The sequence below is a fragment of the Uloborus diversus genome, chromosome 1, assembly GCF_026930045.1.
Source record: "Uloborus diversus isolate 005 chromosome 1, Udiv.v.3.1, whole genome shotgun sequence".
Taxonomy (NCBI): Eukaryota; Metazoa; Arthropoda; class Arachnida; order Araneae; family Uloboridae; genus Uloborus; species Uloborus diversus.
In genome coordinates, this window is record NC_072731.1 from 31,774,174 (window position 1) to 31,799,027 (window position 24,854).

The 24,854-nt window shown below is 32.7% G+C and overlaps 1 protein-coding gene across 1 annotated transcript; it reads left to right on the forward strand.

Moving 5' to 3' along the window:
• Window positions 1–1,296: 1,296 nt before the first annotated feature.
• On the forward strand, window positions 1,297–22,857 carry LOC129234530 (39S ribosomal protein S18a, mitochondrial-like). The gene is made up of 4 exons (XM_054868542.1): window positions 1,297–1,570; window positions 12,314–12,453; window positions 15,640–15,763; window positions 22,734–22,857. The coding sequence occupies exons 1-4, from the start codon at window positions 1,444–1,446 to the stop codon at window positions 22,808–22,810; spliced, it is 468 nt and encodes a 155-aa protein (XP_054724517.1). The 5' UTR covers window positions 1,297–1,443; the 3' UTR covers window positions 22,811–22,857.
• The last annotated feature ends 1,997 nt before the right edge of the window (window positions 22,858–24,854 follow it).

Consider the following 24,854-nt stretch of genomic DNA (forward strand, 5'->3'; position numbering starts at 1 on the left):
ATCTGTTTTAGTCTTGATTGAATTTCATTTCCTAAGACAACTTTGAACAACTGTTAGATTTGTTCTAACATTGCAATTGCAGTCAGAGATTAACAAACCCTATGAGCTGAGATGTACATAAGAATTTAAGGGAAATTAGTGATTTTCAAACTTTAAATACTCCAGCCCATGATGTCTCTGGGGGTTGAATTTTCGTATATGTACTCAATGGTCCCCCAAAAATATGTATACCAAAAATCATTACCATATAGCCCCCCGGGAGAATGTGACAGAACCCCGGAAAGTACAATTTGGGGGGTAAAAACGAGGGGGAGGGGGTCAAATGGCACAAAAGGCACATCAGTAGGGCACAAGGAATGTGTGTGCGAAATTTCAGCTTGATTCTTCTTTTCGTCTAGGCTGTAGTCCTGTCAAAGAAAGCGAAGACTTTTTTGAACAGCGATTTTCTAACTTGAATTCCTCCTCCCCCTGATTGTCCTGGGGATTGTATTTTGGTTTATGTTGTCAGGGGCCACTAGAGATTAAGTGTACCAAAAATCAATTCCGGGAGTCCTCATGGGGCTGAGATACAGAGGCGTGAAAAACCCAGAAAACCTCAACTTGTTCTGTCGTGTAAATTGTTCTAGTCGCTTTTTCTTTCGTCTTTCTTGGCGGTGGATTTGTTTTTGTTGACTGCTGACGTTTGGTTCTCTTGGCGGCCGGGACGCTTCCGCATCCCGTGATCCGCATACATGTTAGTATATCCAGTTATTTCATGCTTGCTCAACGAGAAAAATTTCCTGAGACAATTTAGAACTGGAGAGTAGAAAAAACGTTTTGATGTTGATTTAGTGGGACAAAATTCGCCATTCCTACCAAAGCACCGTCTTAAAAAAAAAAAAAAAAAAAAAAACCTTTTTTGATTTTAATGTAGTGTTACAGAACTTGCCGCCCCCTACGAAGTGCCGCCCGGGCCAAGCGCTCCCTTTGCCCCCCCATACTACGCCACTGGGGGGGGGGACTTTTGATGAGTTTAAAATATTGTGGGGGATGTGTCCCCCGTGCCAACGATGCCCGTGGACAACAGATGAGACTCAGATAAAGCATTTAATTTTTCACCATTATAAAAGAAAGAAGCCGTATTTTGAAACACCGTGCGCCAGCATCGGGGTTTTCCCTCTGGTTTAATAACCCTGCTGGCTAATACGCCAGAACTTTTTCTGGCTCAATAACTCTACTGGCTATTTCGGCTGGAAAATTTATTGAACATGGCGCTAGTGCACCGGATATCTGGTTGTGTAGCGCCTTTGGTTTGGATGCCGGTGAAATAGCCACAGACTTATTTGTTTACTACACCATCGATGGTTACACGAAGGAGAATAGTAGCATTTGCCGTATGAAACCAAATGCTCCTTCACACTTAAGTGTTTTTATTAAAAAAAAACCCTGTTTGTAAAGCTGAATATGTATGCAATGAAGTTAATTAGATGTTGTTGTAATGACCTTAAAAGATTTGCCCTTGTTTCTGATCATTCGAGGAAAAATGTTTTTAGATCCATTAGTGTCTCGGCTTCAAATTATTTAAAAGAAAGTAAATGAACATTACTTATTTTTATAACTTATGTGTCTGTTATATCAATAACGTGAAAAAGTCTATAGACTAAAACACATCAATTAAGCTAGGGGTTCCCAAACTTTTATAAGTTGCGGCATCCTTTTAACTATTAAAATTTTCTCACGACACCTCTATTATGCATGCTATCTATATCTATCTATCTATTTATGTATATTCAGTAGAATACCTGCATAACGCCGACCTCTAAGACGCAATTCCTGTAAAACGCACAACCTTACAGTTAAGTAAACTTATAAGTTTTTCAGCTGAAAAAAAACTATTTTGCCTTGCTGACATAACAATTCTTCAGAAAATTAAATTTTGAAACTGTGTTACATCTTCTCATCTTAATTCAAAGACTTGAAATGGTAATTAGTAATCACAGTTAAAAAAGTACCTAATTGCTCTTAAAAAATGCAGCAGCTATGCAAACCATGCAGGGAGCAAAAGTGCAGGCTAATGTTCTTTATTTAATTGTGATATTTATTTGTGAATGATAATATATACATATAATTGTATAATTTGAGCTTTTATACTCATTGTTAGTCGAAACTTATTCTAATGTGCAAACAGGGTTCGCCAATATATACCATGATATATATAGGGGTGCCCTCCCCTAAGGGCAAGGGCCCACCCTCCTAAATTTTAAAGACCCCACCCCAAAAGCAAGAACCCTCCCCCAAAAAAGTGAAAAATACCCCTTAAAACACCTCCTTAAAAATTTCAATGGCTCAGTCTGCACCATGACCCCACCCTGATATATATCTAATATTTATTTTGAAAATATCATGGATATTTTGATATCTTCGATTTTTTTTTTTGACTACGGTATTTTTAATATAAAAATCATATTAATTGTAGTAATATTGTTCATTCATTTTTAAAAATCACCAAAAGGTTATGTAGGGGGAGGTGGGACACGTTGGAATGGTCTCAATTATTTTAATACTATTAATATTTTTTATTTTATTTTATGACCAACAAATAGCACAATGGTCCTACAAATCCTATAAAGAAATCACATAGGACAGTTATATTGAACAAATTGGTTATTCAAGAAAGTGTTATTTCAGTAGTCCTGAGTAATTTTCAAAAAACTATTACTTTATTTTTTTTAATGGTTTTCATCAAGATTGAGGGAAAAAAATTGAACTCCCTTCTTAAAGTAAGTTCCTTCAGTTCAATATAATTGGCAATTTTTTCATTTTTTGTTAAAATGAAAAAAAATATGACATCACTTTTCAGACCAAGAAGGAGGGGTAGGTTGGTCTACTCTTTGTGGGGCCTGTTGAACCCAACCAACCTACCCCACATAATTTAAAAACTTTTTTTTTTGCTCTTAAGACTCAATAATTATAACAATATTTTATTATTTTTACTTTGATTTTTAAAAAACAATTGTGTACTAATGGTGAATGCTTATTGCAGTTTTTAAATAAAGATGATTTATCAAAAAATCAATTTAATATGTTATATTGATCTTTAAACTTAATATTTTTCACTCCACACACAACAGAGAATAAGGTAGTGACAATTTTTAATAGTATTTATCACTAAAATTATAACAAATGTTGTTTGAGTTATGCGGTGCAACGTGCCCCACCAGGCGGACCAACGTACCCCACCCATGGGGCACGTTGGTCCACTTTACAAGGTTCCGTTAAAAAAATAATATAAAAAAAGTTTATCAGTTCAACACTCCCAAAAAATATGTTTGGTTGAGAAGTGTTTACTGAAACTTATTGTAGAAAATTGAACTAATCATTAAATTTTTTGACGAGATAAAAAAATGATAAGTTATTTCATATTCATAAAATTATTAATAATGTAACAATTTTAATTCATATTAAAAGTGCTTAGTTAAATGTTAAACATTTGTCAGAAAAAAGGAAAATGTCCTATGACTGTGCACAGACTTATTAGATATAAATAATGGAAGAAACCTTAGTTTTAAGTCTACAATACATATTGTAACAATAATATAAGAAAATAAAGAGTGATTTGAAGATGCATATACTATTTTGAAGACTTTAGTTTCTGTTGGTTGAAAATATCAAATAAATATAAAAATATCAGATATTTTCGATATTTTCGAACCCTGTGTACAAATATATACTGATATATTCTGAATATTACTTTATAAATTAGTTAAATGATCTATATAATGCCAGAATCTTTATAATGTAAAACCTTTGATCCCAAGAGGTGTGTTTTATTGGTCTTTCACTGTATCTTTAGTTATAGTACATAAATAGAAGAGTATTATATTTACGAAGATATATGTAGTTCAACATTCTTTTATATATTTGTATTATTTTACAGAGAAAAAAACAAATAATTTAGAAACAGGGTTACCTCTTATTATTTGGTAAAAGAAATAAGATTTCTTTTGATGAAGTTTAAGTTACTATTATTTTTACTATTACATTTAAGTAAAATGTACAAAACCGAGTGAGATTCATTACACAATTTTTTTTTTTGTTTAATTAACCAAGATTGAAGATTTGATGCAGTTGACACTTTGTGGCAACTATTGCCTATGACTACGGCACCCCAGGCTGCCATGGCACCCACTGTGGCTACAGTATAACCCCGATTTAATTAATGTCAAGGGACTGGAAAAAATTATCGTTAAATCAAGGAGCATATACATTCAATACAGTTAAATCTGGACCAGTTAAATGTATCATTAAATTGAGTACATCGCTAAATCGGGTATCATTAAATCGAAATTATACTGTATTTAATTGTATTGTGAAAAATTGCTCATTTCTTCACACTCTTTGGAAAAGTTTGGATTTTTTATGAGGCACATTTTTGATTGGAAGAAGAAGCACACATATAAAAGTTTCGTAGAACTTAAACATAATTTAGGGGTTGCTAACAGTGACTAAAATTATATCCATTATTAAAAAGTTAGGTAGTCATAAAATAAAAAACCCGTGAAATATTTTACTTGTTTTGTCAAGATTTTGTTTTTTTTAATCCCTATGTAAACAGTGGAAAAAACCCTATATTCAGGGTAAAATAAGAAACAAGGATAAACTTATAATAGGGATGCACCAAATAATTGGTTGCTGTTTGGTGTTAACTTCAATTCCAGAACACCCATCCCTCACATCCAAATATGCAATATTAAAAAATAAATTTGCTAATCTATACTAATATTATAAAGAGAGAAGGCAGATTTTTGTGTGTTTATATGTTTGAGGTATTCTCCGGAACCATTGCAGCTATTTGAAAAATTCTTTCACAATATTACAGGTGCATTCTTACTGAGTGACCTAGGCTATAAATTATGCATATTTGTATTACTAATTTTTTAAACCAATAGTTTGTCTTCACTACCAGTTTATGTTTTGTACTGATTTATTGTTACGTAAACAAAATTGTTGAGTATTCCGCACTTGCAATGATAAAATAGTTGAAGGTTTCCTATGACAACAATGCTAAGAGGTAAAAGCAAGTGAAATAAAAATAAATTGTTGTTAAACTGTGAGCTTTTAAAAGTGCTCAGCTTATTAACTTTAAGTGGGAGCTCAACCAGGACGTATGATACTTCATGTAAAAACATATTTATCTTGTGCAACATCATGAAGAGCCAAATTTAAAAAGTAACTTATTTATTATGGCTATGATATATACAATGACATGTTAAAGGGAATATTGAGAATACGCTCTTTACATTATTAAGTAGCTCATAATACTTTAAATGACTTCTGAATCTAACTTTCTAAGTCAAAGTATGAAACGTTAAACATAATGAGCTATGATATTCATATCAAGAGCAGTAAGCCGAAACTATCGGCAAAAACGGACAAACTCAACTGAGCTGCCGAAAGAAACAACCAAGTCTGACTTGGGTTGAAATTGAAAGAGAAGAGAATGAAGCAAAGTGCCGGGAGCTTAAATGCTACCGGCAATTTGCATATTCTGCTGACGCGATCTCGTTGCAAGAAGGAATGAACGAATGAAAAAAACCTAATGAAAATTAAGGTTGCCAACACTTTTGGAAAATAATTTACTTCCTTTCGTAACAATGGCCCGCCTCTTGCAATCAAGATCGTATCAGAACATTATGCAATAAAAAATAACAATTTAAATTGAAATATTTCATTTCAGCATCTTGACTTGAAATTCTGGCACTGCAAAAATTAAAGTCCTTAGAACAGCACTTTTTTTTTTTTTCCAAAAATCAAACAAGTTGATGAATTGATCTGTTGACCCGCATCGGCTCCAGCGAACTTTGAAGGATCCAGAGGACATCAATATTATATCGGGAATGACAACATCAAAAGTCCTACTCGTGCTGTTGCGTTTAAACGCTCCAGAATTTCCAGATACATGAAAACAAATGACAACAGTCAATAACATAATATGAACACTTTTACAAAAAAATTTGCCAAAGTACACATAAAAATGTAATTGGACTTCAAAATTTTTTTTTTTTTTTTTCATTTTAAAAAATTTCTTATGAAAAAGTTTAATTTAATTTTGTTCAAAGGTTTTGTAAAAATATCCGCGAAATTTTGTTTTGTATTCACATAATTTAAATCAAACAAATTTTCTAACATTAAATCTCTTAAAAAATGAAGTCTGATGTCTATATGTTTTGTTCTACTGTTTTCTATTGGCGAATTTGAAAAATTAATTGCTGCTTGATTGTCGCAAAGTAAGTTAAACTGTGGTTTGATCTGAATAAATTCAAACTTTACAAGTTCATTTATTATGCGAACAATCCAAACTAATTCCTTTGCAGCTTCAGTAAGTGACACATATTCTGATTCCATTGTTGATAAGCTAACACATTTCTGTTTAAAAGTTTTCCAAATGATAGGAGATTGATCAATGAATAAAATCATTCCGCCAATCGAAATTCTATCATCGCGACTTGCTGCAAAACTTGCATCACTATAACATTCAACTTTTAAATTTGAAACGTTAGACAAACATAATTTCAGGGTTTTTGTGTAACTTAAATAGCCAAGAAGTTTCAGTAGAATATTCCAGTGATTCAAACCTGGGTTAGATTGAAATTGAGATAATATGTTTACAGCGTAACTTAAATCTGGTCGCGTTCTACTTGCAATGAAGGAAATGCAACCTAAAATGTTACGGTAAGGCAATTTAGACATCATTTCAATTTCTTCTTTAGAATTCGGACATTGATCTTTGGAAAGTACAGTTCCTACACCAATCGGCAAAGAAACAATTGGAAAATTGTATTTTTGATATGTTTTGCATACTTTGTTGATATAGCTTTGTTGATGAATAAATAATGCATTGTCTATTTCCTCAAATTCAACGCCTAAAAGTTTTTGCGTTTTTCCGAGTACTTTGATATCAAATTTAGATTTCAGACTAATAATAACATCATTCAGACATTTGTTATTTTTACAAAATACTACTATATCATCAACATAAAGTATTAAAATTACACTTGATTCAAAAATATAAACACAATTTGCCCATGATAATTTCTTAAAATTTAAACCAATAAGAACATTATGTATTTCCAAAAACCATTCACGACCCGATTGATGAAGTCCATAAATTGCACGATTTAATTTACAAACATAACCAATTTTCTCAGGATCTTGAAATCCCTGGGGTTGCGACATGTATATGTTTTCCTTTAGAGGAGCATATAAATAAGCACATTTTATATCAAATTGATGATGAATCCAATTCAGTTTACACACAAAGATAGAAAAAAATAATCGTACCAATGAGAATTCAATGACTGGACTAAATACTTGGTCATAGTGAATACCTTTTAACTGTCTATGACCTTGAATTACCAGGCGACTTCTGAAACGAACAATTTCATTTTTATCGTTTCTTTTCACAGTAAAAACCCAACGATTGCCAATTACTTTGGAATCAGCCGGTTTAGGCACAAGACTCCAAACGTTCCGGGTTTGCATGGTATGAATTTCATCTGACATTGAATTGTACCATTGGTCAGCCTCTGGCGTTTTTAAAGCATCATTGAAAGATTTTGGTATACGAACATCTAGTCATGTTTCTGAATTACTCATGTCTGTAAAATTTACTTTCCCTGAAAATTTATTTTTCCCACTGAAATCAAAATTTTCTTTTAAATATTCTATTTTGTGAGATTTGCAAAACGCTTCAACATCATTATAAGACCGTAATCTTGCGTTTGCACCTTCAATTGAATAATAGATATCAGTTCGTGATTTGTCAGGACGGGGAACAGCTTTCCGAATCCAAACAATTTTATCTGGAATTAGGGTTTGACTAGTACTTTGTTCATCGTGTTCCAGTACGGACACTGGTACAACATCATTGTCCCCCTCACTTAAACTTTCCCGATCAGAATCATTGTCGGAATCTGACGAATCCAGAAACTTAGTTGGGTCCAGTGAGGCTCCACTGCACTTAGATTCTGCTTCAAATCTAACATTAATCGATTCCACAATTTTCCGTTCTGTAGGAAGCCAAATTCTATATCCCCTTGTTTTTAAAGCATACCCGACGAAAATACCCTTTTTGGCCCGCATATCTAGTTTCCTTCTTAAATTTTTGGGGGTTCCAAGAAAAACAGGATTACCGAAAATTTTCAAATGCCTGACCGAAGGTTTTCGCCCAGAATAAAGTTCAAAAGGTGTTAAAGTTTGACCTTCATGACAAACACGATTCCACACATACGTGAAACATAGTAATGCCTCAGCCCAGAACTGATTTCCTAGTTTACTGGAATGTAAAATTGCCTTTACAGCGTCTAGAGCTGTGTAATTGAATCTCTCGCTTACCCCGTTTTGCATTGGAGTATACGTATTTGTACGTTCTGGTCTTATACCCTGTTCATCTAAATAGGTCTCAAATTCGGCACTGCAGAATTCTAGTCCATTATCAGTTCGGACATTTACAATTTTCGTATTCAAAAACCTTTCAGCCCTTTTTTGATACTTTTTAAAACATTCTAGTGCCTGACTCTTTTCCTTCAGCGGAAAAACAGTGACTTTACGAGAATAATCATCAGTTATAGACAGAAAATATTTAAATCCCCCAATTGCGACATGTGGAAGTTTTCCACAAAGATCCATATGTACTAGTTGTAGGGGTTTTTCTGATCTGATCTTATTCAACGGCTTAAAAGAGACACGTCTAGATTTAGCTATTTTACAGGATTCACAATTTAATTCAGTTTTCTTAAAATCACCTAACCCATTTACAGCATTATTTTTACTAGTATTAACAATATATTTAAAATTAATGTGACAAAAACGTTGATGCCATACATTTAAATTGTTGTCAAATTTTCTACTAGAAAGAACACTATTAGATTTAGATTTTAAATCGCCGGAGTTGGAGTTCTGACTAGAATTAGAATTTCCGGACTTAGACTTTACTTTTACATCATTTTCAGAAAAAAGAATATGATTTTTCGGCTTCGCCGATAAATCATCAGTTTCGCGTTCTTTAAAACTGTTGAGTTCCTTTACATTTTTACATTTATAGATTTTATTATTTTTAGTTTTTGCATTTACGCTTCTAGGGTATTTGGGCAAGAAAGAATAAAGCCCGTCTTTACATTTTGCAGATATTATAATTCTACTTTGATCTTTAGATTTTACATTTAAAACTCCATTTTTACATTCAAATGAATAACCATTTTTATCTAATTGTGAACCAGACAAAAGATTTCTCCGTAAGTTTGGAGAATAAAGAACATTATTTAAAACTAATTTGTCTTTATTACCTTTAGAGTCCAAAAGTAGCACAATTCTACCAGTTCCTTCAACCGGACAGCTTGGCCCTTTAATAGCTGTTGTAAGGCTGGATGCATTATTTGGAATATAATGCACAAAGAGTTTTAGGTCATTGCAACAATGATGGGTCGACGCACAGTCCACGTACCAGTCATTGGATACTTCTTCTGTGGAGTTGACACTGCAAACAAAATTCGATTCTTGCTTCTTTCTTTTGAAGCATTTCGCTTTCGTATGGCCGCATTTCCCGCAAAAACTACATTTTATTTTGTTTTTCTGTCCCGCTTTAATGGAAGTTTGAAAAGCTATAGCCGATGATTCCGAGTCCTTTTGCACTAATTTTAAACGAGATTCTTCAGCAAGTAATTCAGTCAAAATTTTATCAAACGTAAATTCATCTTCTTTCCATCTGTAAATTGACTGTACAATCTGCCCAAATTCAGCAGGCAAGTAACGAATCAACTGGAAAGACTGATAATATGACGGGATAGGTTTTCCCAAATCCTCTAACTGTTTGATAAGAGTTTTTAGTCGACTTGCATAGATATCAACCTCTTCACCTAACTCAATGTGACAATTGAAAAACTGGTCTGTCAAATCAATAATTCGTGCACGAGAGTCTGGTCGGAAATGCAGTTCTAATTTCTTCCATGCTTGAGAAGGATCATCAATCTGATTTATCAAATTCTTGTATTCATCAGATATGTGCAAATAGATTAAACTATATGCTTTGTCTCTGCGTTTACAAAAGTCTGAAGTTTGCGGTGAATCTTTACCTGGCTCTTTTTCAACTTCGGTAACTAATCTCCAGCAATTTTTGCTCATTAACAAGGCTTTCATATCGTTTAGCCATGTGGAATAATTTTCCCTATTTAATTTCGAGATTTCCATGTTGAGCAAAAAATTTATCTGGCCCGCCGTCTGATAGACTTCTGTATCACGTTCGATGTTGAAAAAAAATTAAGAATTTACGCATACCATCTCGTCAGGTTGGGCAAACGGCCCATAACCGATTTGTTAAACTGTGAGCTTTTAAAAGTGCTCAGCTTATTAACTTTAAGTGGGAGCTCAACCAGGACGTATGATACTTCATGTAAAAACATATTTATCTTGTGCAACATCATGAAGAGCCAAATTTAAAAAGTAACTTATTTATTATGGCTATGATATATACAATGACATGTTAAAGGGAATATTGAGAATACGCTCTTTACATTATTAAGTAGCTCATAATACTTTAAATGACTTCTGAATCTAACTTTCTAAGTCAAAGTATGAAACGTTAAACATAATGAGCTATGATATTCATATCAAGAGCAGTAAGCCGAAACTATCGGCAAAAACGGACAAACTCAACTGAGCTGCCGAAAGAAACAACCAAGTCTGACTTGGGTTGAAATTGAAAGAGAAGAGAATGAAGCAAAGTGCCGGGAGCTTAAATGCTACCGGCAATTTGCATATTCTGCTGACGCGATCTCGTTGCAAGAAGGAATGAACGAATGAAAAAAACCTAATGAAAATTAAGGTTGCCAACACTTTTGGAAAATAATTTACTTCCTTTCGTAACAATTGTGATGTCGGCATAAGGACCACCAGAGTTTTCACATATGGTTGAGGCTGCAGAGGATAAGGTATATAAATTCACTAGGACCAGTCTAACTGGGCCCAGAGCCTGTTGCTGGTCGTCACTTTTGTATTTGTATTCCATAAGCCTTGGTCATTACAAACCATTTAGAGTCGCAGATTGTTAAATGCATCAAAATTTATTCAAATGAATTATAACTGGGATTCGCTTCGAGCAAATTAGCTTTTAAATTCTATAGTGCAGATAGACAATATTGATCCGTGTTTCTAAAAGTTGTAATTTTGGATGCATTTTGGGCTACCTTCTGAGAGTTTTTATCTTTACTAATATTATAAAGAGAGGTGGTTTATTTTGTATGTTTATATGTTCCGGGTAATCTCCGGAACCACTGCACCTATTCAAAAAATGTCTTCTTTGAATGAAAGGCACAAACGTGCACAATGACATCTATACTAATACTAGAGATACCATACAAGAGAGCGGTTTTTGTATGTTCTGGAGAAGATTGATGCATGATTGCAATCTACTGAATGAGTACGTTTCCAACCACGCAACCAAATTAAGAAACCTATCAGCGACTCGCCTATGATACCAAAACACAAATTAATGTTTTTCAGCCCACCCGGTGGAATTGAAAAAAGTTTAATAAAATTAACCTGGATCAACAGGCAGACTGGGTATGCGTATACATTTTTTTTTAAAACTAAATTGCAGCAATTTAATTATTGGCGGACAACTGATCAAAACTACTTTGAATGGTATCTTCAGAAAGACTCCGTACACACATTTCAATTTTCAATATAAGGAATGGCAATTTCCAATGAAACTTTCTAATGCCATCACCATTATCAAAACTGGAGGTCAAACGCACAATTATGCGCTATACAATGTTACATATTGGAAGATTATAATGTTCACAGGGAAGTAAAGGTTTGTCTCTTTTGATGAGGAAATGAAATGAATCAATATCATTTAAAACCTCATAAAAAACAAACAAAAATAGTTGCACACCATGATATTTAAAAAAAAATGCATAACATTTTTTTAAGACAATTTTTCAACCGGAATAAATTCGGGATAGGTTTCTAATAATTTTAATAAAAGGGTGACAAAATTTTAATTAGCACTTAAAGTTTTGAGGCATTTCTTAAAGTAGGGTTCCAGAGGCACAATTAAAGGTTTCTCTATTGTTAATCAGGCCCTCGGTAAAAACAGAAAAACAATATCGTAGAGAAAATTTCTGCATTGCATTTGATTATTCACTTCCAATGTGTTTTATGAAAATTTATTAAGTTTAAAAGGAATGCTGATAATGTGCATATAATACTTACATACTGTTGATTGACATAAAAGAAACTAATTTTAGTCATTTATTCACTTTTTCTTATTTTTAAGTTCATAGGGCTGAAACTGAAAATCAGATTGTCGTTGAAGGAGTGAAAATTAAATCTGACAGAGAAGGACGTGTTATCAATAATGCTTCACTACAAGGTTGTCCTTTATGTAAATTGGGATTAAAAAACTTAAGGCACACAGTAAGTATATGGTGTGTTAATTAATTAATAGTAATAGGAGAAAATTGCATCTAGGGCTGCCTTTTTCCATGTCACAAAAAGTCATTTAAAAGTGAAATTGGTATGCTCACATTTTTATACTAATTATCATTTGACCAAGATTATTATCAATACTAAAAATAATAAATTCTATCATAAAGAAAGTTATTATTTACAAATAGCCCTAGGTACAAGACATCACTGTACCTAGCAGTGGCCGATTATTTTTGGAGGGGCCATCTCAAAATTTTGTACAAACTCCCCAGTAGTATTATTAAAATGAAGTTCTAAAAACTCAATTTTGGGCTACCTTTAGTGACGTCAAGTGAGGGGGATAGATTTTGGAATTGAATTAGGATAGGAGAATTGAATATGTTTCAAAACTGAAATGTTTGAGTAATTTTTGCCAATTGGCAGAGCCGGCCTTAGCAGATGCGGGGCCCGATTGGAGAGATCTGGCGGGGCCCTTTACTGAACGGTGATACAAATTCGAGAAGTGCCGACCGATTTTTCTGATTCGTTCAAGGATTCGAAACTGTCGCAATTTTCCATCGTCCTTCAAATTTCTACATCACATTTGATTTTTTTTAATTATTATTAAAGAAATAAATGAATGAATGACCAAAAACAAAGTTTAAATTTTAAGAACGTAAGAAAAATAGCCCTGAGAATATTTATGCTCAATCACATGCGTTTGGTACACGAGAAAAGGGGGGGAGTGAAAAGAAGTGTGGGGGTTAGGAAACGAAGTCCCTCCTGCTGATTTCTTGCTCTTTTTTTTTTGTAAAATTGCATGATATTGTGGGATTTTAACATGACTGATTAAATTAATTCAAAAAAATGTGGAATATGGACAAAACCAGGACGGATGGCCACCGTAGACTTTCTTCTTCCAGTTCGAAGTTCGATTATCGTGAAATAGCACTAGAAAAGTCCATTTAGTTAGAATTTTATTTTCGTGGAATAAATCAATCCACCCATAAAAAATCATTTTTTTGTATCTATCATTATTGTGCAACTTTGAGTTGATGAGAAGTGAGGAGGCAGTTCCCTTCACCATTGGCAGTGAGCGGGCGGTTGCCTCCCCCCCCTCTCGTACGAGCCGCCTACACAATTTACAGCTTAGACGGAAAAAGAAAATGCCCCAAAATTTATCAGTTCTAAAAAAGGAATTTTAGACTACATGCAAAAAATCGGTCGTCTTTGGGATGTCAGAAGTGTGTTGGAATTGCTCTGGGAACGGGGGAGCTTATCTAGAGAAATTTTTCGAAATTGAAGTTTAAAAAAAGCAGTTTTGGGACGGAGACAAGGGTTGGGGGAGAGGGGTGTTAGAGGTCAGATAGACTACCCACGGTCCCCGGAAGAGTCTTCAAAGCTGACATCTAAAATCGCAAATTTGGACAATTCTGTGTAAAATGAAGGGAAAGGAGTAAGGTGGAGGTTCCCCGCCTACCGAATTATTTTTAAAATTTAAGCTAAGTTTAGATTAATTTTGGTAATAATAGGAAATTAAGGGCTCCTCTCAGAATTTATTTCCGAAATTTTAGTCCCAAGGTGATGTTGATGAAAATGGAGATGAAAGGAATTTGGTGATTTCATATCGAGGGCTTTAAGGCGCAATTTTAGACTGTCATTGGTGACGTTAGGGGATTCAGTGACTCTTCGAAAATTTTTCCATATTGAAGTGTTAAAAACTCCATTTTGTGCTCTGTTTGGAAACGATGGAGGAAAAGGGAAGAGATTCTTCCTTTAATTTTTTTCGAAATTGAAATCAATTTTATGCTATCCATGAGAAAGATGGGTTCGAGGGATCTCTCGTAGTAGTATTTTCTAAAATGGAAATTTTAGGCTATTGTACTTATTGTAAAGAAAGGGGTCATTAATTAGGAAAAAGGTTTCAGGGACCTTTACCAGAAAATATTTTGAAATTTAAATCTTAAAAACACTATTTTAGGCTGCCTTTGGAGCAGGGGCGTGCACAGGGGGGGGGGGGGCACCTGTTGGCCTGGGCCCGAACCTGAAAGAGCCCCAATATTTTTTAAACTAGGGGTGAAATATAGGGGTAAACAATATAAAAGGGAGGGGTAAACAATATAAAAAGTCATTTGTGACGTCCCCACAATTTATGTGCATGCCCCTGCTTTGGAGACGTTAGAGGAGAAAAAGGGGAGGAGGGTGGTGAAATTTATGAATTTTCCTTTCTTGAAAATCTTTTAAAATTGACACTGAATGATGTAATTTTAGTCAGTTATTTTGTGCTTAAGTTGAGCTAAGGGTGTGCATTTGATTCCTCCGGAATTTTTTAAAATTGAATTTTAAAAACGCATCTTCAGTCACATTAGGAGATATGTCAGGGTTTGGTGGCTGCCCCAAGAAATTTTTTGGGCTTGAAGACTTAAAAACCTATTTCCAGGCTATATGTAGAAACATTAGAAGATTAATGGCAATTTGCTTTGTAGAATTGTTATGGAGATGTTTTATGCTAATAAAAGAACGCAGTATTTGAAGTATCTTTTGTTTGTTTATGTTTCAGAATTGCACCTATGTTAGTGTTAATTGTGCATTAAAAAATTGTCATTACTGCTGAGTTTTAAGATTTTTTATCAGTACAAATAAAGAAAGTAAAAAAATAATAAAAGTAAATATATAAATGAAATAAATTAAAAAGATGGCTTTGGAGATTCCTGAAATTAATATGGAACTATAGACTGAACTCAAAGTGGTTTTGAAATTTGGGAAAGTGAATAAATTTTTGAGGGAATATTTTTTTTTCTAGATTTAATATTTGCATCTTGCTACAGTACTATATGGAATTAGTCCAATCAAAATTTTATCTACAGATTTGGTGTCCCCCAAATGTTGGTTGTTTTGGTGTCCCCAAAATGGCCCGTTACCCATGTGCCCATGCCTTAATCTGGCACTGTTTCTAACTAAAACCCCCAAAAATTCTATTTCAGCTGCTTTTAGGCAAGTGAAGGGAAAAGGGCTGGGTAAGCTAATCTTCGTTGAAAAAGTTTCTATGGGTTGTCCTTTTTAGTCCACCCCTCATTTATATTACAAATGCAAATTAATAAATTATCTCATTTCTAGAGTTTCTTCTGGTATGCTATTTTTGTGATTATATATTTGTTTTATGAATTGTACCTAAATATTTTTGTATTGCTGCAGGATATTTTGATACTTAGCCAGTTTATTAATTCTGACGGTTCGATAATAAACCAAAATGTAACGGGACTTTGTAATAAGCAGCACTTTAGAGTTGTGAGAGCAGTAGGCTTGGCTCAAAAAGCAGGTATGGTTTATATTTGTTTAAATGTAATAAAGTATTTTTCAAAGATATTTAGCTGTACAATATAACCTTAACTTATTAGTGTTCATTGTGTCACTGATTGAAATGTTGTAGTGTATGTATAGTAAAACTTATGTGAAAAGAACCGTAAATGAACAAAATTTAGCATTTAGCAACACCGTTGGGACTTAAATCAATTTTAATTTTAACTATTAAAAATTACCCAAAACTGTTTAAATTTCTCAGTTTTTCATTTTTGGAATTCTTACCATATTCTTAAGAATTCTTCCAATTTAGTTAACCATCCTGTCTGCATACCTACTGAACTTACTATTTTTTGTGAAAGATGCCCACTTTTTTAAGCAGTCTCCCGATTTTCCCCTTAAATATGATTTTTTCTGCTTTAAAAAATAATTTAGCTAAAATTCTTTCAAATCTTCAATTAAAAAAAAAAAAAAAAAAAAAAATTGCAAAAATTGCCCCAAATAAGATATTTTTCTTTCGATTATTTTTTAGCTCATTGTTCTAGAGCAATAAGGCAGACGTCTCATTGGACAGATGTAAGTGGGTCGGTCTTCGTTTCACCTCTGTCAGAAGTCATTCGCCAGTGACTGCAGCACCTCCTACAATTTATTTTCAATTGCAAATTGATACAAAAGTTGTAGCGATCGTGTAGGACAGGGGTTCTCAACCTTTCAAGCTCTGTACCCCCTTTTAAGCACTGAGGAGAGATCGCATCTACCCCCCCCCCATCACTACCATCATATAAAGTTAATACAAAGATCATAATTCATGGTGGGGAAAAAAAGTGAAGCTGTCTATTGAGTGACACTATGGAGAGGCTTGCCAGATATCCGGGTTTGACTGGGATAGTCCCGTTTTCAGATGAAATCCTGGTGTCCTGGCTGGTTTACTTCCTGTCCCAGAAAAAGATAAATTTGATTGCAAATGACCAAAAAGGTCTAAAAATAATAAACTGTTAAGGACTGTTTAGTACAATAACTTTATAATTTGTAACATTAACTTGTAAAATTAATACCGGATTAACTTGTGAGAATTTTTACAACAAGATCAATACCCCGCCCTACCCCCCCTCAAAAAAATCCCATAAAATGAAAAGTATATTTAAATATTGATCACATTTTTATTCATCATTCAGTATTTTTTCTAAGTAATTTTTTTTTTCATCTAAGAAGTGAAATATTTAAATTTTATCTACTTATGTCATTTTTTATTACCCCTGTTTTAAATTCATAATTAGTAACCATTTATTCATAGCAAACTGCCCTATAAAGTATTCCAAAAATCAGCCACAGGTGTGTATGTTTTTAAATAATTGTGACGCTGGGAGGGGGAGGGGGACATTCCGGTGTCCCGTTTGAACATTTCAGAAATCTGGCAAGCCTGTCTATGGATAATTTCATACATAAAATTTGACATTACTACACATAAATCTACTTTCAACATGTTGTTAGGGCATGTGAAACTAAAGAATAAAAGAACTAATTACAAATTAATTTAAGGTAATCTAAGATATGAGTCATTCTTCAAAAAGTGTTACTTTTCTGTCAAACTTCTTTTACAGTAAAAGTTTTAAGGAACTATTCATTTAACAATAATTTTTAGTTTCATCAAAAATATATCTATTTAAACCTGCCAACAGTTTAATAATAATAATTTTTATTTTAGTATATTTTTGGTTCACAACATGTGAATTCTCACCTCCGTCGCATGTCACACACCTGGTGTGACTTTATGTTGCTTAATAACTTGTTTAATTAAAAGTATATACTTCATTTATTATTCCTTTCACAAGTGTCTCAAATACTAATGGTTTAAGTATATTTAATTTTTTAATGTTGTGTTTTAGTTTGTCTTAGTAGGCCAAGGAGTCATGTCACACAATAAATTCTCACCTCCGTTACCTAAACATAAAATGCCGTTCCTCGTTAACACGTGGCAGTAATGACATCAAATTTTTTTTTCCATGATACAACAGAGCCCCCTTGTTTATTTTCAGCCATAGTTTAAGTTGTGACATTTTTGTGGAAAAACGAAGATAGATTTTTCTTTAAAAACTTAGTGTGGTTCTTCTGACTTCTCATTTCCATGAACTTGGATTTCAGGGATGTAAATTAATGTAAAAAAAGAAGTGAACATGTTTTCATATGCTTAACATGTGCAGATTGTAGCAACGAAGAAAAAAAAATTTCCCTGAAAAATGTATCTAAGGCCTATATTAATGGAAAATTCCTCACCTCCGTGAAAGACCTTATCAATGTCATCATTTCTGAGGTGAAAATAAATGATGGAGAGGAAATACATCAACAATAGGCATTTTACCAAAATTATAAATTACCAGTATATCCTGAAATTTACTAAATACTATTTTTTAACATACATATGAAACTACTAAATATGCCGTTCTTTAATTAAGAGAGCTTAATATTATATCCCCACTAATCATTAAAATAGCTGATTGTTTGCACAATTAACAAAATTACTACTTTATATTAAATTGGTCTCGATTTTTAAATATTAAAAGTATTTTTTTTTTTTAAATTTCTGTGAACAAGACATTTTTTAATTTTTTTACTTATGAGTAAAATAATTGGAAATTAGCTGGGCCATTGTTTCTGGTTACTTCTAGTACGTAGCACTTTCATGTAACAATGAAAAAAAAAAAAAAGAAAAAAAAAACAAAAGGTTTCGAAATTGAAACATTTTTGTGTTCAAAAGTTACGTTTTCTGGAGAATAACCCACATAGGTAAGGTTGGCATATAATGACATGAGAGTAGTTTTGCAACATCAATAGGAGGGCTGCAACTGTTTGTTCTTGACAGCGTTTTTGACTATTAGCTTGTGTGTAGCTGTGACAAAACACATCTTAGGTCACTTTAAAATGTCCAACTTTGCTCAATGTAATAATTTTATTTATGCTAATAGGGGGGGGGGGGGGCTAAAAATCCATATTTTCAGAGATGTGTGGATGAAAACTGTATCCCCTCCCCAATAAATAAATAAGTAAAAGGTGGTAAAGTTGAAACTAGTGACATGTGAGCACAAAAATTGCATAAATTAAAGTTCATTTTATTGTTTTACTTAACTTTTTTCTTTTGCTCAAGTTAAGAAACAAGGAAAGGGGGGGGGGGGGTATGATAGATAAAATTTATAAAAGCTGTGTAAAATATAATTATAAAATTATTTCATCCATTAAATGTTTCTTTTTTTTTATAATATTATCAGTTTTCATGCTTTTGATAGAAAATGCATCTTTTTGCATCTGTGTTGGGAATTGAATTTTGCTCTTTTTCTTTTACGATAATTTTTAAACTATGCTAAGTGGGTTTCCCATAGCCAGACCATCTAACATAATATAAAATTTGGTATTAAAAACAAAAGAACATTTGCTTAAGACAGGTACGGGTAAAGAAAATTAAATCCTCAATTTCCGTATCGGTGAAATGAAATTCAGAAAGTCTTCTACAAAAGCATAACAATGAACCCTCGATGGGAACCTTCGTAAATAAAGAATTAACATCAAAAGAAGCCATAAAAGAATTATTTGGAATAAAACTATGAATTTTTTTAACAAAATCAACAGAATTTTTAATAGTAAATTAATTGTGGGAGAAAACACAGAGACTAAATATTTTGCAAGTTTGTACGAAGCCATACCAATATTGGAAACAATTGGTCTCCGTCGAGGGTTCATTGTTGTGCCTTCGTAGAAGACTTTCTAAATTTCATTTCACCAATACGGAAATTGAGGATTTAATTTTCCTTACCCATACCTGACTTAAGCAATGTTCCTTTGTTTTTAATGGGAAATTTTATATTATGTTAGATGATCTGGCTATGGGAAACCCACTTAGCCCCATTCTTAGTGATACTTACATGCATTATTTTGAGGTTAAGCTGTTTCAAAAACTGCAGTTTCAATTTTATGTTTGGTATGTTGATGATTGTTTTGTTCTAATGAACCAGAATCAGTTTGAGAGCGATGAGATTTTATCTATTTTAAACTCCATTGATCCTCATATTCAGTTTTCCTGTGAGAAAAAACGGAATAATTGCATTTCGTTTCTTGATGTACTTGTTTCTCTTACTGAAATTGGTTTTGAAACTAATGTTTATCGCAAACCTTTTGTTGTTTCTTTACCTCCTCATAGACTATCATCTCATCTTCCAAATCAAAAATATTTTGCTTTCAATTCTTTTGTTTATCACACATTTGTTCTTCATTGGAACTTCTTAAAGTGGAACTTTATTATCTTAAAGCTGTGGCATTTGATAGAGACGATCCGCCAACTTTGATTGATTCCATTTAAAAAAAACTCTCAAATAAATCTCAAACTAATGTTCTTAACCGAACCTTCATCAGAAAGAATTTGGTTGTTTTGCCATTCTTTCCATCTGTAAGCTATCAGATTGCTAAGATTCTAAAACGTTTCCAATTCCAGGTGGTGCTCTCTCCTATTAATAATCTTTCATTCTCTTCTCTTAAAGATCCTATTCACCCTCTTAATTGTTGTGGAATTTATAAAATTTATTGTACAGGGTGGCAACAGGAACTGTGAAAAAAAGTTCCCTGACTTTCCTGATTAAGTTCATCAAATTTCTCTGATTTACGTTGCCAATGATAATGGTTTTCTTTCTTTGCTTCACTTGAAATCCATTGTATGTTTGTATAAAATGCAGTAGTTTAAACGTTTTAAGTTATGTAAAGTTGTTGAACTAAAGATATATTTTAAAAAGATGCTACTTTTTTTAATAAAATGGTTAAAAAAAAAGACTTTTTTTTTGGGGAGGGGGGGGAGGGGGGAATGACCTACAAAACATATACATTAAATTTTTATACAATGGAAAGATTATAGAAAATTTTAAAAAAACTTTACTTCCAGAAACCACTTAGCATAAGAATTTAAGAAACTATTAAAATTACTTTTAAAAACATGTGTATTTATGATAGTTCAAAATAATTTCAATTACATTTTAGTTCTAAGTTTTCAAACAGTATAATAATTGTTGCAAGAATAACAAGTAATAGTAAAAGAATAGAAGTAATGTAGTTATTCTTATATAACTAATTGACATATTTATGCAAAACAGATGAAACCATTTGACAACCATTCATAGGGAGCTTTTCTCTAATCAAGAACATAGGTTTTAATGAATGAATACAGCATTTTAACAATAAAAAAATAAAGATATTTTCTTAAGTACACAAGTTAACTCTATTTCAAATGATTTCAGTATGTAACGAGAAAAAATCTTAGATTGCTTTTGTAACAAACAACTTTGAAATGCAAGGAAAAAAAAAAGCAATTAGTTAATTTCAAAATATATAAAAGAAGAATACAGCTTGGTTATAAAATTAAAGAATCACTAAAGTCTGAAGAAAAGAAAACCTTTATAATCTGCGGTGACAACAAATAGTATAAGGGCAAAAAACAAAGTTTTTTTAATTGAAAGTTCAATTTTAGCAATTGAATTAAAAACGCGAAGAAGTAATAACTTTTGAACTTTTATAGTATTAATTCAAAAACCAAAGATTTCTTCTTGAAATTGTGATTATAGTACGCCAATTACTTTGAGACAATGGAATAAAGGCAAAGGAGCTAAAGCATAATTGAAGGCTTCCTCTTTGCCTGTACGGTTGTTTATTTTATGTAGCATTGAAAGCGTAAAACGAAATTTCAAGCTAGGTAAAATAAACAACCAAACAGATACAAAAGCAATCTTAGGAAGTTCATCCTGTGGTTAATAAGTAAGATTCAATACTTTGATGTTGAGGAAAAAAGATGCACAAATATGCAACAGTGTATAATCGCACCTCATTAATTTTACCTTCTTTTTTTTTTGAACAAATAATTGGCGGAAAATGCATAGGGAATTAAGAGTACTTAATTTTGTAAAGCAAAAAAAATTTTCTTTCTTCAAAAAATCAAATTTCCCTGATTTTTTGTTATTTTTTCAAAATTCCCTGATATTTCCCTGATTAATAAAGTTCCCTTACTTTTCCCTGATCTGTCGCCACCCTGTTGTAGTTTTAAACTTGCCTATATTAGACAGACTTGGCGTGCTTTAAAATTTCGCTTAAAAGAGCATCGAAATTATGTGAAAAAACAACAATTAAATAAGTCTAGCATTGCTCAACATTGTTGAGATTCGAATCACTCTTTCGATTTTAACTTTTATCAGATTATTCAAAAATGCCCCAATTCATCAGATCTTGAATTTTGGGTATCTTTCCATATTTTGAGGAACAGTTCTTAGTTAATGATCTTAAAGCAGTTCCATATTTTTCTAACGTTTGGCTCCCATATCTTTAACACTGTTCTTTCCCCATCCATTTTTTCTATTTTGCATACTTTTTTAATTTTTCCATTCATTTTTTATCTATCTTACTTTGTTTATTTTTACCTTTTTTGTCCTGGGTGACATTACCCCCCCCCTCCCCTTTTTCTTCTATATATCTTGATTTTTTCCTTTTTCTAAATATTTTTGTTTCTGTTTATTTTATTTTCTGGTGTTTTTTTCTTCCATTCATCTTTTCCTCTTTTCCTTTCTTGCTGTTCATGGTTATTGACATTTTCTTTTTGTTTAAGCTTTGGCTTAAACTTCGTCCAATTGAATTCTTTCTTTTGGGTTTACTGTACCTCAGAGAGAGCTCTTGGTTTTTGCTTGCATTCCTATTGGTTCCTTATCGGTTTATAATTTTCTCACTGGGTGTTTGGCTTATCCACTATTTTTATCTTTTAAGCTGCATGCTTATCTGCTCTTGGCTTTTGTCGGATGTTTCATCCATAAACTCATTACTTTTTGCATTGAAAAAGGTGTTTTTTGTAATGCCGAAACACGTGTCTGCAGTAATTTGCAAATTGTGCTTTTTTGACATTGTTTTTTCTTTCTTTACTGTTCAGCACATTGATATTTATTTATCTTATGTAAAGACATGTTATTTTTCAGGTCTCATCCCAAAAAAGCCTGGAACACCTATGTTTGGAGATTGGGAAAAGTACAATACATATTTCAAGAAATTTTAGAGTGTTAAAAAGATGAATAAATAGTCGTTTTACTGGTTGTCTAACAAAGTTTTTTACTTTTAACACAAACATAAATTACTTTCTTTGTCTGGAAACAATATTGCTTAAAGTTATTTATTCTACAATATGTTACGACACAGTAATTTTTCTTCCAAAAAGTGTTCAAATTCTTGAAGAAAATTGCACTAGAAACAAACAATCAAAAGACTATTTAATGACCAAATCTGCAAAATAAATTGCATCTTGCTTTTTTATAGTTCTGTGCAACATTTTTGAGGTGCTTTGAAGTAAAATAATGAAAATTCTAAATATTTCAGACAGTAATAATTAAAAACAGTTAATATTAGTACATAGAAAATTTATGGTGAAAATTACGTTAGTGTTCTTGTATAACTAGCAGTACCTGCACAGCTTAGCCGGTAGTAGAAAATTAAAAGATCATCTGGTTTGCCTGTATTTACAAATAATGGATGATAAATTTCTTGCAAGTTTGCTATCTTAATTTGCTTGCCCATTGCTCATCCACATGATGATAATTTGCTTGGTAAAATGTTCTTAAAATTTAATAGAAAAAGAACAAAATCCAATTTTCTAAAACATTGCTTTGAGGCGCACCCCTCCCCCCATGCTAAAATCTAATTTTGGCCAAATTTCATGAAAATCGACTGAATGGTCTAGGCGCTATGTGCATTACAGAGATCCACACTTTCAGCTTTATTATTGGTAAAGATTTAAATCTGCTCAAAGACTGATATTCTCCATGAGTGATTATGAGTTCTTTCAATTGGTGTTAACTAGCGCTAATTAGAAAAAAGAGAGAAAGAAATCTGAAAGGTTTATTTTTTAGGGCTTGGCTTTTCATTGCAGAAAAGATGATTCTATTTAACCGGTGTGTGAATAATTTTGCATATTTTTCCCTTTAATAGCATTCATTTTATCTATTTTATTAACTATCGATTCATTGATGAATACTGTAAGTACTGTCGACTTCTGCTACAACGCGATTCGACTTGCGCGAAATGGCTATAACGCGAGTTTTTCAGGACTGAGGAATTTTAGATCTAAAGCGAATTTCTCGACTCACAATGCTAAAATATTTAAAATGAATCGTGATGCCTTCGCTTTGTTATTGACTACTAAACATTAACTTCGTGAATGTACTTTATTCCTTTATGCATCACTGACTGTGCAAGTTCCCACACACCGCACTATAAACATAGCATTGATAGTGTGTATTTATCACTCCTCCTCATTTTTCATTTATTCATTCTAAATGTGAAAGGTGATGAAATATTATTTTTCAATTTAAGCGAGGAAACAAGGCCGTATCCAGAAATTTTTTTCGGGAGGGGCCCGGATTAGCACATTGCCCTAACACACACACACACATATAGTATATATAGACACACTAAACGCATAAAAATGTTAACATAGAAGACTTTTTGTCTCTATTTTTAATGATTCCACTGTTTGGACTGTTGTTATTTTAATTTCTTATTATTTTTCTTATTCACCTTGTAGTGGTAAGAATAATAGGAGAGTGTCCCTTTAAGTCGGATGTAGAAGATCCATAATTTCAGGAGGTCCGGGGGTTTTCCCCCCGAGAAATTTTCGAAAAAAAAAATCTGTATTTTGAGGCCTTATATTAGGTAATTGAGACTACCAAAATATGAAAAAAAAAAAGGCAAACAAAGTCTTTTAAAAGTTATACATTCTTTTGCAAATCAAGATCAAACAAAATAAAAATTACTTGCTCGACAAATCATGGAACTTAATGGACAGAGAGGAAAAACGAGAGAGGAGAAAAGAGAAGCACTTCGTCGTCTGCTCATATCGGCTTTTAGTGAAGTTTGTTTTTGATCACTTCCCCTACTCCCCCCCCCCCTTTTTTTTCATTAAATGCCCTACAGTATGAAAATTGTACAAAGTAGTTTAAAAGAAATGGTGTAGACATTCAGAAAATAAGAACGGAAGAGTAATATTCTAGCCATTTGGACAATTCATACTTTATTTTCTTGATAAGATACAAAATTGAAGAACTTTT